The sequence below is a fragment of the Tauraco erythrolophus genome, chromosome 5 (assembly GCF_009769465.1).
Source record: "Tauraco erythrolophus isolate bTauEry1 chromosome 5, bTauEry1.pri, whole genome shotgun sequence".
Lineage (NCBI taxonomy): Eukaryota > Metazoa > Chordata > Aves > Musophagiformes > Musophagidae > Tauraco > Tauraco erythrolophus.
The window spans coordinates 3,973,898-3,991,551 of NC_141469.1; the positions used below are offsets into that span (position 1 = coordinate 3,973,898).

At 44.7% G+C, this 17,654-nt stretch overlaps 1 protein-coding gene across 1 annotated transcript in view; it reads right to left on the minus strand.

The window, feature by feature from the left end:
* ARSJ (arylsulfatase family member J) overlaps nucleotides 1-1,263 on the minus strand; it is a 47,211-nt gene extending 45,948 nt beyond the window's left edge. The window contains exon 1 of the mRNA XM_086612021.1: nucleotides 887-1,263. Within this exon, the coding sequence (XP_086468147.1) occupies nucleotides 887-1,263 (377 nt within the window). The remainder of the gene's footprint in view (nucleotides 1-886) is intronic.
* Nucleotides 1,264-17,654: the final 16,391 nt, after the last annotated feature.

The following is a 17,654-nucleotide window of genomic DNA, read 5'->3' on the forward strand; positions in this document are numbered from 1 at the left end:
TTTAAGAGTTCCCTGTTCCTGTCAAAGTGAGTTACGCTAAACAGAAACAAGGCGGGTTTGTTCCAGAGTAAATGTGTCCACACTTGGAGTTATTTGGGAACTGTTCCCACACTTCCAATGCATACCCCCTCCCCGCCCTTCATCTTATTAACCTTCATGTTTAGGAAGACCCTTTGGTTGGGTAATTGGTTCTTTACTTAATAAACTACAAAAAAACACAATTTACCAGAGATGGCAAAGCACGCGATACCGACCCGCTGCCATTATCCTTTTGGTGAGGCACCTATTTTAGTGGCTTAAGAGAAAAGTTTCTAATCGTTTGCAAGGCACCAATCACATCACGACATGAGCGATGCCACAGCTCAGAGGATCCCGGATTCCCTGCGCTCATCCACACTCGACGCCCTGCGGAGTCATCTCGTCAATTCAATACAACCCTCAGAGAGAACTCGTGTTAAGTCGAGGTTCAAGCGAGAGCCAGGATCCGAGGTGCAATGAACGTACCGGAGGGAAACATAGCGCTTTCATTTCCCTAAAAAATTCACTCCTCCTGTTAAGTCACTCGGAAACGGCAGAGAAAACCGAGGCTGACCGCTCCCCAGTAAGAGCGGTGGTACTTGACGACCAGCACGTATGTTAGTAACGCAGGAGACGCAAACGTACGACAGCCCTCTGCTCGCCCCTCGCCGGGCATGAGCTTTTATTTCCTGACTTCAAGCGTATTAGAAAGTCTGTTTTTTTCAAGGTTTTAAATTGAACTGGACAGGCACCTTCCTGCCTGCAGGATATCACGGAGGTGTTCCCAGCCAGGCTCGAGCCGTGCTCTTTTCAACCGGGATAAGCGTTTAAGCTCGCGAGGTGAACGACTGAGTAGTAGTAAACTTACTTTCCAGTGATAAATTGGCTCCTGGATGGTGTGCACATAGGCTGAACATAATAGTTCTCCAGTTTAACCCCTTCGGCAGCCAGCGCGTCCAGAGTCGGCGTCCTGATCTCCGATCCGTGGTACCCTACGTCTCGGAATCCCTGATCGTCAGCCAGGATGAAGACGATGTGAGGCCGCGAGCTGGGAGTGCCGGCCCCCGGTTTCTCTCCCAGCCCGCTCCTCGCCGCCTCCGTCTCTCCGGGGCCGAGTCGGAGGCTGTCCCAGGACAGGTAGCCGTAGGTGAGGAGGCTGAGCACGGAGAGGCCGGCCAGCACCCCCCCGGCCAGCATCTTCCCCCTGCAGAGGCGGCGCGGCCAGCTACACCCACCGCGGGCCATTCACCTGGGCTGGGGCAAGAGCGAGGCAGAAGAAAGAATAATAAAAAGAAAACAAAACACACACACACACAAAAAAAAAAAAAAAAACAACGAAAAAAAAACCAACAAAACCAACAAACCGAAAGAGTCTCTGAGGCGGGGGCGGCGGATCGCACCCAGCGCCAACTTCAACAACTTCAGCCGCGCCGGAGGCCGCCCTGCCCGCTGCTGGAGACGCTGGAGCCGGAGTCGGAGCCGGTGCCGGCCGGGTGGGCAGGGCCCCGCCGGGGGTCACAGCATCCTCGGCCCGCCTCCGGTCCCGCGCCGGGGCGCCGCTGCCTGCCCGTCCCGGGGCCAGTGCCCATGGCGGGGCGAGTCAGGGCGCCCCGGCGCAGCGCGGCCGGCGGGACGGGACGGGACTGGGAGGGGAGGGGACGGGTCGGGACGTGCCGGGCCGCCTCCCCCCCTCCCCTCCCCGGCCCGCGCGGCGCCCTCCGCCCGCCCCCTCCGGCGCTGCCGGGCCGCTCCCGCCCCTCCCCTCCCCGCCGCCCCGCCCCGGGGCAGGGGGACCCCGGGAGGCAGCCGGAGCGCTGCTCCCCCTGCCCGCCCCTTCCCCCGGCCACCCCCCCGCGGCAGCTCCTTCCTTGCCTTCTTCCCTTCTCCCCCTCTCCGCACCTCCTTCCTCCTCCTCGTCCGCCCTCCCGGCCCCGCCAGCCGCTCGTCGTACCCCCCCCCTCGCCGGCAGCGCTCGGATGCCGCCGCTGCCGCCCCCCCACATTCTGGAGGCGAAGCCTCCCCCGCCCCGGGGCAGCGCCTGCTGTCATCCCCCCCATCAAAGGGCAGCCCTTTCCCGCTTCTGCTTCCCAAAGGTGGGCGTTTTGCACCCCCCCCCCGCAGAATATTGTTTCAAGTGTTTCTGAAAATCGCCACAAACATCTGGAAGGTATGAGCGTACCGGATTTGTTTTCAGCCACAAACCAGTTCCCCAGTCCCAAACCCTCTGCCTTCTGGTCAAGGCTGTGGCAAACAGGAGGAATGTGCCTTTTCCGAGTGCTATCATTCCTTTTTCTAAAAAATTTGAGTTAAAGTATGAATGTGCTGCAGTTTCAAAACACAACTTCACCCTGGTCCTGGGAGACAGTGAAGCGAGCAGAAACCTACACCCGTGCCTGACGAGGCTCAAGTGAAGTAAATGTGCAGGTTGGACCTGTCTCGCGTGAGTCATCACAACAGGAACAACTTTTGCTCAAACTAGATTTTATAAAGCATTAACCCTTAAACAGCTACTTGGATGAAATCCTGTAGTTACTGCAGCTCCACGCTGGCAGCCCTGTGGTGGATCCACTGGAGGGAAGGGATGCCATCCAGAGGGACCTTGACAGGCTGGAGACGTGGATCTGTGCAAACCTCATCAAGTTCAACAAGGCCAAGTGCAAGGTCCTGCACGTGGGTCAGGGCAATCCCAAGCACAAGTACAGGCTGGGCGGAGAATGGATTGAGAGCAGCACGGAGGAGAAGGACATGGCAGTGCTGGTGGATGAGAAGCTCAACACAAGCCAGCAATGTGCTCTGGCAGCCCAGAAAGCCAACTGTGTCCTGGGCTGTATCCACAGCAGCGTGGGCAGCAGGTGGAGGGAGGGGATTCTGCTCCTCTGCTCTGCTCTCATGAGACCCCAAGTGGAATACTGCATTCAGCTCTGGAGTCCCCAACATCAGAAGGACATGGAGCTGCTGGAGCAAGTCCAGAGGAGGCCATCGAGATGATTCGAGGGCTGAAGCACCTCTGCTATGGAGACAGGCTGAGAGAGTTGGGGCTGTTCAGTTGGGGTTGGGTGGTTTTTAATTCTTTTAAGAATTCTCTATTCCAAGATTTTACTCCTGCTTTTCCTCCACGTTTACAAGCCCAAAATAATGCATATAGAAAGCTAAAACTATAAATGCTAAAACACAAACCGGGCTAGTAATTCTATTCTGCCTTTAACCCATCTACTGCAAAACAGCAAACAAAGTATGATGTCTTCCTTTTAATATAAATATAGCACCAAGGGCCCAAATAAATATTAGAGCATCACACTAAGTATCTGATCAAAATTGTTAGTAGGTAAATATATTTGTCATTAACGTGGTTTTTTTTTGTTTTCAAAAAGACCAAACACTATCACAGTACACTTATGCCATAATCCACGCATTATGATATGCACATGTGTAATTAGCCATATCTGATTTTGCTTATACAATCAAAGTATTTCCAACATATCCAAAATATCCAGATTTGCAGGAGGCTGCTAAAGAGGATCGTTCCCGAGTAGGTGACCAACGGCAGCGAGCAGAACTACAGAGTCATCTAAAAGGCAGTTTGGAAGTAGGTTCATTTGAACAGTAGGAAAAAAAATATATATATAATTAAGGAGATGCAACAGAGTTCACCACGACGCCAGGAGAACATGGCCTTTGATTTTCCAGTGCTGCCTTATGGCAGTGCCCTGTTTGCCGTACCAACCCCTGGGAGTCACCACTCAGCTGCAAACACACACATTCGTGGGCAATCTCTGCCAGACATCTATAAACTTGGCCGTCTTTCTTTCTGGGTCTGACAAAACCTCCCCATTTTTTTATTTTTTCCACTTTTGTAGAAACAAAAGTAGGCTTGTGGCAGCAAATTACTCCGCTGACCTTCGAGAAGAGAGGCCTTAGGAGACAATATGCTATTAATATTCCACTTATTCTATTTTATTTTAATTAATTACTTATTTCTTAATTACAAAATTTAATAATTTAATTTTAATTAAATTAATACTTAATTTAAGTACTTCATTATGTAATTACATTAATTTTATTTAAGATTTGTAGATGCTCAGGAGCTGCAAGCATAGTTTATACAGCCCATTTAGGATGCTCAGTGAAAGGAACAGAGAGTTTTGTTTTTCCTTTAGGGAAAAAAAAAAAAATCAGCACCTTCATAGGTATTTAAACTTGAGTGCTGCCAATGCATTAATTCAAACGTACATTACTTAAAATTGAATTTACTATATCATTAGGAAATGACATATTTTCAGTGCTTGTAATGCAGCCTCCGCATGTATTGAGAGCATAAAAATAACTCAAACGTGTGCGGAGAGGATGACTTCGGTTGAAGGCTCATCCATGGTTTGCTTCATCCGAGGTAGGGGTGTTAAACGTGCCCCTTTCTAGTTGTTTCGGGTCAGACTGGCACCTCACTTTGCTCTTTCTGAGCCACACACATCCGGCACACAAACACGAGCCCAAGAAGACGGCGGCTTTATCAAGTTAAGCGCAGCTGAACGATGAATTCCAAGGCAATCACGACCGAGCGCGAAGGGTCGGCGCTGGCACAGAGAGCAGAGAATTTGTCTGGTGGAAGGATTTTCTGTCCCAAACCTGGCTTCTGAGGGGTGGCCTCGGGAGGTGTGACTCAGACGGATGTCTCTGAGTCACAGCTCTGCTCCCAAGCCTGTTGCTGCTGGACTGGGTCAGGTTCAGGGAACCAGGAATCTAAACAGGGTTGTTTTTTTTGTTTTGTTTTGTTTTGTTTTTTTGTGGGGGGGAGGGCGGCACGGGGAAGCTGTTTTAAAATGAGACACATCTTGGAGAACACAGATAAAAACGTTTCCCATGAAGGATGCTAACATAAGTTATGTTTTCTTTCTCTCCATGAAGAGATTGGCATACAGCTCCAGCACATCAAGGCTGGAAGGTGCCATCTCTCGTTCCTTGCGCCGGTACACACCCAGAGAGAGAATCTTGCTCTGAGCTCAAGAGAAGCAGGAATAATAATGGTAAACAAGGTCTTGGGAAGACAGTTTGTGGGGAAAAAAACCAGATTCAAGTGCTAACACTGCTATGATGACATCATAACTGTTCTTCTCACTTCAATTTTAGAAAGTCCCAGAAAACATCAATTTTTTGCCTGAAGAAGAAAAGGCTCACGGGAGATGTTCTAGCAGCCTTCTAGTACCTAAAGGGGCTGACAAGAAAGCTAGAGAGGGGCTTTTGACAAAGGCATGTAGTGACAGGACAAGGGACAATGGATTTAAACTGAAAGAGCGGAGATGTAGATTAGATCTAAGGAAGAAATTTTTTACACTGAGAGTAGTGAGGCACTGGACCAGGTTGCCCAGAGAAGTTGTGGCTGCCCCATCCCTGGAAGTGTTCAAGGCCAGGTTGGATGAGGCTTTGAGCAACCTGGTGTAGTGGAAGGTGTCCCTGCCCATAGCAGGGGGGTTGGAACTAGACAATCTTGAAGGTCCCTTCCAACCCAAACCATTCTGTGATTCTGTGAAAGGTAATTCTTACCAGTAGGAAACTATGTGTTCCTTCTTGGCTGCCAGGCAGAGCTGTCAGTAACAAGAAAGGTTTCTATTCAGGATGTGCATTCCAGTGCTCTACCTGCTTATGCCTGAGGCCAGAAAACTTTGTCTGCTTCAAATCCAGCTTTTTGGACTGCTATTTTTTAGCTCAACAGCTACAACTACAGTAAGAGCAAAGCAAGCTTTAGCCTACACACAGAGAGTCCATATTCTTCCTATTTCCAGGAGCAGGAAATATGTTAACCAGCCGTTTCCTTTTACCCCACTTTATTTTTGCACACCCCTGTCCTCAGCGTACCTTCTTGGTGGGGAAGAGAAAAAGCAGGACCTCACGGCCTTCTGCTTCCCAGGTGGATGCTGCGCTTCCGCCAGGCACTCATCGCTGGAAAGAGTGGATTAGAAACACGAATAAAAGCCCGGGGAGGCACGAGACTTACATCATCCTCTTCGCCTTCATCAGTGGACGCTGGTAATTAATTTACAGATGTGCTACTTGTGAGTTATCAGATTCCACCCCGGTTTATGATGACACAACCAGAATTTTGCCATTAACTTATTCTATATTTAACACAGATTTTCCTCAATTCCCTGCTGCCTTGCGTAGGCAAAGGTCCAGATTCTGATCTCAGCTGCCTGCAGTGATGTAAACGTGCAGCCGCTAAAATGATGCCGATAAAGTCACTCTGGAAATTTAGGTCTGGACCTTTGATAGACCTCTCATGTATTACCTCTGTAATGACTGCACACGACTTTAGAGCTGGTGGTGGCCTTCCTGGAGGACCTTCCTATTTCTCAGTTCCATAAGGTGCACCATCTCAAATGAAATAGAACTCAAGTCTTTACGTTTGTACACTCCTACCAAAACAACTGCTTCTGGAAAGAGCAGCTGGATGGTAGGCTGCCGGGTGTGCTTCCTGAGGATAAAACGGACATTTTGGCAGCAGATATCAGGGAAAGTCCTTACTGTGTGACAAGAGGGTCACCCAGTTCTCCGGGACATTAGAGATGACACATCCCCTCACAATGAGCAGGGGCTATGCCACTACATCATAGTTAGGTTTACTTATCGGTTGTGAAGCAAAGGAGCTGCGTTTGCCACCTTTATGCGTTCACACCATCTATTCACAGCTAGGGCTTCTCAGCTGGAAGAGCAAAATAGAATTTAGTGCCCCAAGGATGAGGATAAAATAATTTATCTTGCGTGGGTAACGGAGCAGCTCCCTTACACGTGTTTCTGGACACCATCCCAGGCAGCTCTCAGGACTGAAAAATGAGTGAGTTTGATAGACCTGGCTTGGTGGTCTGTCACAGCCGTGCCTGCGCTTGGCCATGGACCCACATGTCTGACACTGTCATCGACATGCAGGAGTCTCTAGGAAGCATCCTTGGGCAGAGGCCTTGGACCTGCCACCAACACAAGCGCTGTTGGTGGGCTACCACCACAGCAACGCCAGTCCTCGGTTTAGGCCACCCTTAACCTCAGATACAAACGTAGATGCAAAATCTCCTTTGATTTTTTTTTTTTACTAAGTTTCTTTTTTTTTTTTTTTATTTAATTTCTAAGAGCCAAATAATCTGAAGAGGCTACAGTGCACATTTAGAGGCTGCCATGGCCATCAGCATGTTACTGCTTTGAAGCTTTGGCACGCTGCTCTTAAAATCTCTTTCTCAGAGAGCAGCTATCCTCTCCAGCATGGTTTCCTTGCCGCAAATACGACAGAAGGAACGGCCTCGTTTGTTTCTAGACCACAGGTTTTCACACACAAGGTCAGCTGCCTTGTTTAAAACTTGTCTTAGTGCAGTTAAAAAGGCCAGAGGAAGAGAAGTGAGGCGAGGCATGACCTTATAATGCCGCATAAATCTAGAAAACTCAGATGGGATGGATCTTTTCAGAACAACTGAAGTTTTACAGTGGAAGGGAAATCTTTGTTTTTGTAAAGAAAAAACTTGTCTAGTTTATAAGGCATAATATCACAGCCTGTTGCATGTGTTTTACCAAATCCCTGTCATTCACAAAACAGTACTTTTTTTTTTTTTTTTTTTCCCCAGACAAAGGTAAAGCTGAAAATACAGATTGGTCAAAAGAGCACGACTGGAGAAAAACATAATTCTAAGTATTGCTTTTGGCCTCATAAAGAATTTGATGTCAAGGTTAGGGGTGCACAGCTGCAACAAAGCTCTCCCTTTCTAACGCGAGCTTGAAGAGGGAGGGACGCTTTTAACTTGGAATGGTGCATGGTCTTCAGAAGGAATGCTACTGAAGTGCTTGCAAGGCTCAGGATGTTTTAAATAGTCGTTAAATACTAGAAATGGCATTTGGATGACTCACTGCTATACTAACTACAAGCTTCAGGTCACGCATACAGATCTTTACGCATTGTAATGTCAGAGATGACTTTGGTAATTAGTTTTAATTATCCCTTATAATGATTGGCAATTAAACTGAATCTAAATAAACAAGAAAGATGGGGAGAGGCTGTTCAGGAGGGCCAGTTGTGATAGGACAAGGGGTAACGGTTTTAAAATAGAGGGAGGTAGATTCAGGTTGGATATTAGGAAAAAATTTTTTACCATAAGAGCTGTAGAACACTGGAACAGGTTGCCCAGAGAGGTGGTGGATGCTCCATCCCTGGAGACGTTCAAGGCCAGGTTGGACGAGGCCCTGAGCAACCTGATCTAGTTGGAGATATCCCTGTTCCTTGCAGGGGGCTTGGACTAGATGACCTTTGAAGGTCCCTTCCAGCCCTAACCATTCTATGATTCTAAACTTTCAGAATTGCCAACTCTTCCATGAGGCTGAGACAACGGCTATCCATCTTTCTTATACCTATAGGCTGGCCAGGTAGGGCACAGATACATGATCTAAGTGGAGATATACACGCTACACATACACTTCATTAAAGTTTCTGTGCAGATGTAGCCTTGTGAGCCCCTAATTTATAATCTACTGAAAAGGGACTCCTCGGTGGACACAAGTTTCTGCTTTATTAAGTTTTCACCTTGCCTTGTGTTGCTAAGTCTATTACTTGTTACGAATAATGGTTTCATGTGCCTCTTTTGATGCAGGCACTTTTTTTTTTTTCCTAGAAGCTAAGATGAAATCACCAATTCTCCAAAATTAACACAGCAGCTATACATGTAAGTGAAATTTAACTATTTTGACATCGATTCAGATCCAAGTCTGGACATCTACTTGACAAAACCCCTTGCAACACTAAAATTGCATACAGTATTCAGCAGAACTAGTATATATTTTGAGTCATAGAGCATCAGGTAAAGGGATAACTAATTTGGCAGAAAAGAAGTGTTGCTTAGGAACCAAAAGGTAATGGGAAAAAAAAAAAAGAATGCATTCATCCAATTATACTCCAAAAGTTGGCCAGAATGAAATTCAGTGTAACACCGTATCATGCAGAAATGGGAAATCTCTAGGCAGCAGTGTGTTCTGAGCAGTAAGGCAACCAGAAATTGCTGATTAAGTTCAATTAGTAATTAAAAAGCATAAAACGTGACCTCTCGGATTCTACAGAGGGCAACAAGTTCTAGCTGAAACGCTGTATAAGAGCATGTCATGCAAATTAGAGCCTTGAGGCACTATTACAGTGTGAGTAATAACAATGAGCTTAAATTTTGCAGGTGGGGGGTTTCTATCGCTTCCTCTGGGAATTCCTGAGCATTCTGAAAGTCAGCAATAACTCCAGACGTTAAACAGGATTTCAGCTGGGCCTGGACGATGGCCAGAATTTCTGAAAACACACTATTATCTCCTACCTTCCCAAACGGAAAGCATAATAAATTAAGAATTTTCTGAGAACCCTTTATAGCGTTCTGCTTTGGTGGTATCACACATATGGCTGCTTGGATTAATCAACTACAACCCCAGCATCATCCCAGGTTCATAGATGAAGCCCCACTGATGCTCTCTTCCAAACAGTGCCACACCCCTCTCCAAATTGCTGGGGAGCACGTTTAATGACTCGCATCGGGTTGTCTTTTCAGTTACCCATGAGCCTTTGAAAACGTCTCCGCAAGTATCCAAACACTTTGGGGAAGAAGGAAACTTCAGTCCTATTTCAGGCAGCTCACTGAAAGAAAGCTTGGCTATAAAAACGAACTTGAGATTCATCAACACCGTCTGTTGTGTTGCCCCCTAACCTCAGCACAGATCAGTTCTTGCCTATTCTCATGGATTGCTCGTTCCTTCGTCCTCCTTCCAAGCACGCGGCGTTGTACAAGGCTCATTTATACACCGGCCAGCTCCTGTGAGAGGCTTTTAGACAGACATGGTCCTGCAATAAAACCAAGCTGCTGTCCCCGGTGGGTTAGACGTTTCCTCCAGCACGGATAGGGAGTAATTGAAATCAAAACCCTCACATCTCCTCGCTTTCCCGGTCGGGATGAATTACCCACACGGATCCTTCATTGCCAGCTCGGTGCTACTGACAGTATCGTTAAGCTTAGCCCCACCGGGGACAAATCTTTTTCTACACTGAACAGTAATACTTTTATGCTACCTAATGAGTTTTGTGGTGGTGTGTGTTACGTAGGGAAGCAAATACCTGCCCTGTGCAGGAAAAAGTTACAGGCAGAGGGCTCAAAGCAGGCGTTGTTAAAAGGCTGTATGCGTTTCCATAGACCAACCGTCGCCTCCTCTTTCAGGAGCGCTCACAAGATACAACAGGCGTCACCTATTTCTTGGCAACTTCCTCAGAGTTCACAATAAATATCTGAGTTGGTGCCACAGGCTGCAGTTGAGTTGAAATTTGGTGCAGATATCCTCGTGTGAGCAGGTGGAGCCATGTGGACGACTTCGGGTGGCTTCCCAAACGCAGTCTTGGAAAAAGTCACTTACTTGGCAACACGCGACTAAAGACGCGCTATTGCACAGTGCCTACAGGTACGAGGAACATCTTTTGCCTACGGAACGGTTGGTTAGTCTAGTTCAGAAAAAGCCTCAAGTGAAATACATGGACATCAGTGGAAGAGGTTCTCTCTGTGGTGCGCTATGGATGAAGCCCTTGGAACGACACAAGCCACTGGAGCATCATGATCCCACCGTCATTAAAACAATCGCCACGGCTTAGAGGGAATTTTACTACGTGAGTTTGCTCCATTTCCCACTGACAGGCTTCATAAATGCTGTGAAATGGAACCTATCACCACATGTAAGAAAGGAAAAAGAAGAGGTAAAAGCCTCGAGAAACTGTTGTTTCTTCAACGGGGTGTCACCAGTTTCGGTATCAACCTACAAAAGTCTCAAGTTATTTGATCTACAAGTGACATTTCTTTCTTGGGAATAGACTTTAACTATTTTTAAAGTTTGTTAAACTGTTTTTAAATAATTTGCAGCTGCTGGTAGGTCAATGTTTGTGTGTCTGCACACACCATCTCTATATATACACACATGTTTTTATACATACGCAGAACATATGATAAAAAAAAATAGTTCCTGTTAATTGTTGATGCTCTTGAATCCCACAGGTTCTTTCATCCCCGCTAGAAGACCAGTAACTCCTGCCACCGTAAAACCTCAGAATTTTGGACACAGTAATAGCATGTATAGTCTAAACTGCCACTATGATTATTGTCATAAATTAAAAAAAATTTTATTTTGTGCAATAAAATTGTGGGAAATATAAGAATCGAGAAGCAATATCTAAGCCTTTTTCCTGACACGTAGAAACATATTTTTATCAGTCCATTAAAGCTGTAACCCTCTTTTGGTTTTGGGAAAAACAGATTTTAAGATACAAGCTCTCTTTCTACCACTATGGAAAATTCCTTCTAATATTGTCTCTAAGGTAAACAATTACAGATTTATTCATGGACATTTATAATATTGCCAAAGCCCTATGTTTTCAAATTATGGATCAGGCATCTAATTTTCATGGGATTTTAAAAAATGTATTTGTTTAATACATTTTGGATTGTATATGTCTTTTGAATTTTGAGTTTTTTAAAAAATCAAAAGTTGAAAATACATTGCACTAATAAAGAACACCCCCTGCCTTATTTTTACCATGAATAATGTCAAGTCAAGTGATTGTGACCTGTGATTGAGCTAAAGAAGGCAAACGATAAACATGAATTCATCGAATGCATACTCGCCCCAGAATATATTTTGGTTGTACTAGCAGAAAGCACAGACTAAAATTAGTTCTTAAAATTATTATTTGGATGCTCAAACTCATCTGCAAACGTCCTGCTCTGTACATAGGCAAATCACACGCATTTCTTACTGGAAAGCAGAAACCTGTGTTAGCTTAACATACAGACTGCCGCCGATGAGAGATTGACTCGGCAGCAGTATGAACGTGACCTGAAAACGCAATTAATTGCCTGTTATGTCAGAAACCTCGAGCCAAAAAACCTAGGAGATCTCTGCCAGAACAGCCTTGCTTGCAACAAACTCCTGTTTGTCTCTTGTCTAGTTTTAACCGTGCCGATGAAGACATCCACTGCAATTTCTCGGTTTACAGTAAACTAAACTAATCTCTTGGTTAACGCAGACCTCTCACAATTAATAATAATAAAAATCAAATCCTCAGTTCTCCTCCTAGAGGACTCATTTCAAATACAGCAACCAAATATCCCGAGGTCGCAGGCCATAATTCCACAGATACAGGAACCTGGATATGGCTGGTGGCATGAAAGAGGAAACTTGGCTACTTTCCACATTTTGTGACTAATACTACAGATGTATTAACTCTCAAGTGGAAGGTATTGTTCTGATCAGACTTTGATCTGGAGCTTTGTTCCAAATCTATTTCCCATGTACAGCATAATACTCAGAAAAAGTGTCTCTCGGGTGAAATTTTGGGGGCAAAAGATTTAAGCGTGCAAAGTCGGACCTAACTCATAGTAACAAGTAACATACTGTCAGTGGAGACTCTTATATCACTTAATGTATAGTTGCTGAAGGTTTTCATGCGCAACTCCTATGATTTCCAAACTACAGAACTTGCTTGTCACCTCTGGGTTGGCAATGGTTTCCACAGACTGTTGAACCACAGAATTCCGATATATCAACATGGAGTGAGCTGTCTGCTTGGGGATACACAAGAAAATTCAACCTGCGTTAGCTGCAGCTGGGAACCTTCAAACAGATGAAACTCCCCACGAGGTCACTCGCAGTCGAAGTTAAAATGACCTTCATTTGATTTAGATTGGCCAAGACTGTTCAGTTGTGTTCCGACATCCGAGAACTGCCGAGACACCCTCGTGTAACTCACTTGTCATAGTTTGCACCAGAGAGCCCGTCTCTGCTTTTTCTCCTCTGTAGTGAGCTAACATCATTCAAATAGATCACACTGGCTCGGCCAGTTGGACTAGTTTAGCAAGAAAACAATTATAGGTAGTTTTTTTTTTCATTAGAAGTGACAGGACCCCAAGCATTTCCTGCCACAAATTCCCTCTGAGTCATTTCTATACCTTGTAAAGAGCCACTAGCCACCAGTTAGGCTCCTGGAACACTGTCGTTTGCCTAACACAATTAAGATACGTGAATCCAAAAAAGCAACGATACAGAAAGCTGTGGCCTAGGGACACAGAGTACTTGCTTTGACAAAGGTTTCGGGTCAGAAGGGACCCTTAAAGATTTTGTCTGACAATAGCCTAAAACTGAGATTCCAAAATGTTTTCTCACACGTCGTTCATCTGGGTCAGAGCCAAAGACACCTTATGAATAGTACTGTCCCAATGCAGAGGAAAGCAGTGAGAATGCCTATTTTTGGAGACACCCCCCTCAGCCCAATTCATCGTCGGCTCTAGAACAGCATCAACCAGAAAGACGAGTTTCCCAGAGGAATTTCACCCACACTGAAGTTATTCCACAGACCTCCATAGCACTCAGGGTAGTCTCACAGATCCAGATTCTTCTGCGTTTCAGAGAACCCAGTGAGGTCATTAACACAGATTTAAGAAAATCAACATATGTTTCATATTTATGATCTTTTTTTCCACATTTTACATTTTAAGTGGTGTTATTTAGTGATTTTTTTTTTTTTTTTTTGCCAGCAGTTTGCCTGTAAGAAGGGTGAACTATAAAACCAGTTTCAAACCGTAGATGGTTTTGTAATCATACCAAGTTACAGGCAGCAGCTAAGGACAGTAGCACTCAAAAAGACTTAACTAGTTAAAGTAAAACCAGCACCAGAATTTTCCCTGTTAAAGTGATTAGACCTTTGGAAATCACTGCATGACACCTTGTGCTTCAAGCAATCTGTCTAATTTTTTTTTGTTATTACACTGATGGTAGAGATGTGCTTAAGGACCTATTTATTTGTTTTAGAAATTCTTCAGGAAGAAAATGTAACTGAACACTGATGCAAATTGCTGTAATATTCTAAAATTGGTTTGGTACACGATATGTATGAATGTTGCTGTTTCTATGGCAACTGAGCCCCAGTTTCTGGATACGAAGACTAAACTCACACAGGCAAAAACGAAGCACAAACACAAACACACTTGCTGAATGCTTTTGGAATCAATTCAGGGTGATTTATTTTCCAAGAGTACATTTCCTACGCGTGTAACATTCACTAAACACTGTGAGCACTTGGTACAACACTTCACAGGCTGAAATACACCCTGGGAAGTTTTTTATGCCAGAATAAAGTCAGCCAAAAGGTAAAACTGGGGGGGGGGGGGGGGGAGGGAAATCACACCCACATTCTTGCTTTTAAATACTGACATTCCTCCTTGTAGAGAGGGAAAAATAAAGCAAGCAAGCGTATAAATAACCGCTTATTAGTAACAAATATGTGATGTGAAGTGAAAAAACTAGGTTATCTGCTTAAACAAGGTCTAAGAGAAATCTGCTTGCAGAACACCACAGCTAACAACAGTCATGTAGTTTTTGATGCTCTCTCTAGAGCGACAAAAACTGTAAAATAAGTAGAATTATATCCAAAAGAGGTGTGATTTTGCTAATACTTTTTTTGACCGAGCTGCGCAATATCAGATGGTGGGGATGCACAGAGAGGGTTCTTGCAGCATACCCAGTGGGAGTTTTAAGAGAACAATCAGATTTTCCTTACACTAGAAGCAGAAGGAAAAGCTCCACAATAACGTATGAAAACAGGTAAGTCTGAAGCTGGCTCCGTATTCAACTTCAGCAATTTGATTTCCATTTTGACATTTCTCAAGCGGCAGCAGTGTTTCACATCTGTACCGTGCACTATGTGGTTTATGATTGAGACACATCACAGAGCTACTACCTAGTATGGCAAACTAATTATTTGGGAATTACTACGGTGAGTTACGTGAGCAGAATTTGCTTTATTGCCTGGCAGATGTATTATGATTACGTCTAACTCTAGAAAGACAAACTTTATCATCATCGTTGACATAGATTGTAAATGCTAAACATGCAATTCTGTAAAAATTCTTACAGGCATGGAAGAAACCCATTACAGCTTAGATGGAATTTCATACCCAACTCCCACCTTCTCAGCGTACCACCTGCAACAAGGGAAGCGGAAACGTGGATGCAAATCAGAAAACACATTTCTGATGTGCAGAAATGTAGCAAGTTCCTGTAATTCAGTACATATGTAACCCTAGGGTAAGTCTGTCAGCATAATAAGGATTTTCACAATGTGTGAGTGCCGCCTCAAGGCATTTGGAAACACCTTCTCCCTGCAGGCTCCTAACAGTACCCGGGAGAGGAATGAAATGGGATCCGCGTTCTGCACGATCTCCGTTACCGTACACTGACTGTGAACCCTGATCCTGCAAATGCTTACCTACACGCTCAAAATTTCTGTCATAAACAGTCCCATGACTCGTGTGAGGTGAGTATAACACACACAGAACTTCTGCCATCTTTAGTGGAAATCTTTAGGGTTACCGCCTAATTGCCCACAGGTTAGAAATGGGTCGGGTCCTTTGATGTTTTACAATACAGGAGAAACATGAGGTAAAAACAAATTGTTGAATCCATATTTGAATCACAAAAATTAATACCAGCCACAACGCCCTTGCTAAGCAATAAAGGTCTCTCAGAAAAAGGTGTAATAAAAAGGCAAGCAAGTAATAGGAGAAAACATCCCTCTAGTACTGCCTAATTAAAACAGGTCAGGTCACTGCTGCTTTTAGGATGCAAAGCTGGATAACAGGGGCAAGAATTTAACACTGCATAATCACTAGCCTTCTTCTTAACCCTCCTTTCTGGCAGACCCAAATCATTTGAGCATGATCCCTTTCTGCTTTTCCAAATGCAATCATAGGCTCAGAGACCATGTTTGGCAAAGGTGAGAAAGAAAAGAACATAAAAAAAAGTGCAAAGGAAGTGGTTTACGTGATAAAGCAGGCATGTTTCTCCCCCTTTCTTTTCTCCTTTCACAGTTTCTCCAGCCCATTCTACTGAAAGAAAGGATGTGGCTGAAAAACCTGGCTGGGCTTTAGGGGTTGGCTTCTGAGCTCTGGTACTAATCTCTTGTGTCATGATGAGCCATTAGATACCACAACAGTACAAACTAGTAAGTGTCACCAGAAGAATCATTTTGTTCACACAGATGTTACATTATATACAAACTGGGCACTGAAGAGAAGGATTTGGGGGTGTTTATAGATGAGAAGCTCAACATGAGCCGGCAGTGTGCTCATGCGGTCCAGAAGGCCAACCGCATCCTGGGATGTATCAAGAGAAGCGTGGTCAGCAGGTCAAGAGAGGTGATTCTCCCCCTCTACTCTGCTCTTGTGAGACCTCACCTCGAATACTGCGTCCAGTTCTGGTGTCCCCACCATAAGAGACACATAGATGTGTTGGAGCATGTTCAGAGAAGGACCACAAAGATGATCCAGGGGCTGGAGCACCTCTGCTACGAGGACAGGTTGCGGGAGCTGGGATTGTTCCGTCTTGAAAAGAGAAGACTTTGGGGGTACCTAACAGCTGCCTTCCAATACCTGAAGGGAACCTACAGGAAGGCTGGGGAGGGACTTTTTACAAGAGTGTCCACTGATAGGACAAGGGGAAATGGGTTTAAGTTGAAGGAGAACAGATTTAGATTAGATCTTAGGAAGAAATCCTTCAGTACGAGGGTGGTAAGACTTTGGAATAAATTGCCCAGAGAAGTTGTGGACGCCCCATCCCTGGAGATGTTCAAGGCCAGGTTGGACGGAGCCTTGAGTAGCCTGATCTAGTTGAGAGGCGTCCCTGCCCATGACAGGGAGGTTAGAGTAGATGATCTCTAAGGTCCCTTCCAGCCTATGCCATTCTATGATTCTATGATATTGTAAAAAAAAAAAATCCCAAACGTGTGGAAGAAATCTTAGATACTTCCTAGTTGTAAAATATTTTAAGAACAGAATAATGATTGGAAATAATTAGTACCACCACATAAGAATAAAGAGCAAATTTGGCACACATTCTGAGGCTCAAACATGATGCAAGGCGAACAGGTGTGCAAACCAAAAGCAAGAAAAAAAAAAAGGCATTTTCTCTGGTAAGAAGCTGTATTAAAGGACTAAAAGAATAACTTGGGAACCAGACAAGATTTAGAGAAAACACATGCCTAAGAAGAGAAAAGAGCCATAAGAACTTTCAGATGCTAGGAAAGCATTATGGCAAAGATTAAAAAAAAAAGGCTTAAAGACTACATAAGGAGAAAAAAGCAGTTCCATTATAAAGGAAAGGCAGTTTTGAGTTGATACAGTTGAATTTCTGGAAACAACGAGAGCTTTTCAGTTTGCCAAATGAATTAGTAAATGAATATAGAACTGCAGAGTTTTCTGGGTCTCTAGAGAAAAATAAGTGGCACTGCCTGGTACTGCCATTTGTTAAAAACTGTTTGAGAATTCTGCTAGAAACACAAGTACTCGCTTGCCGTTTTCAAGGGTGAGCAAACAGGAAATGGCATGGACGGAATTCACAGATGTCAAGCGTGTGTCACACTTTTAATGTCGATTTAAAATGCTGTGGGAGACCCAGCAGGTTACGACCAGCCCTACAAACTTGTGATTTGTCATGGGTGGGCTATGGCACGGGAATCACGGACCTAGAGGAGATTTTTTGTGAAGGAAGGTCTTGTCTTTTCTTATTCGAGTTGCCATAGTACTCTGGAACAACCCGAGAGTTGAGGC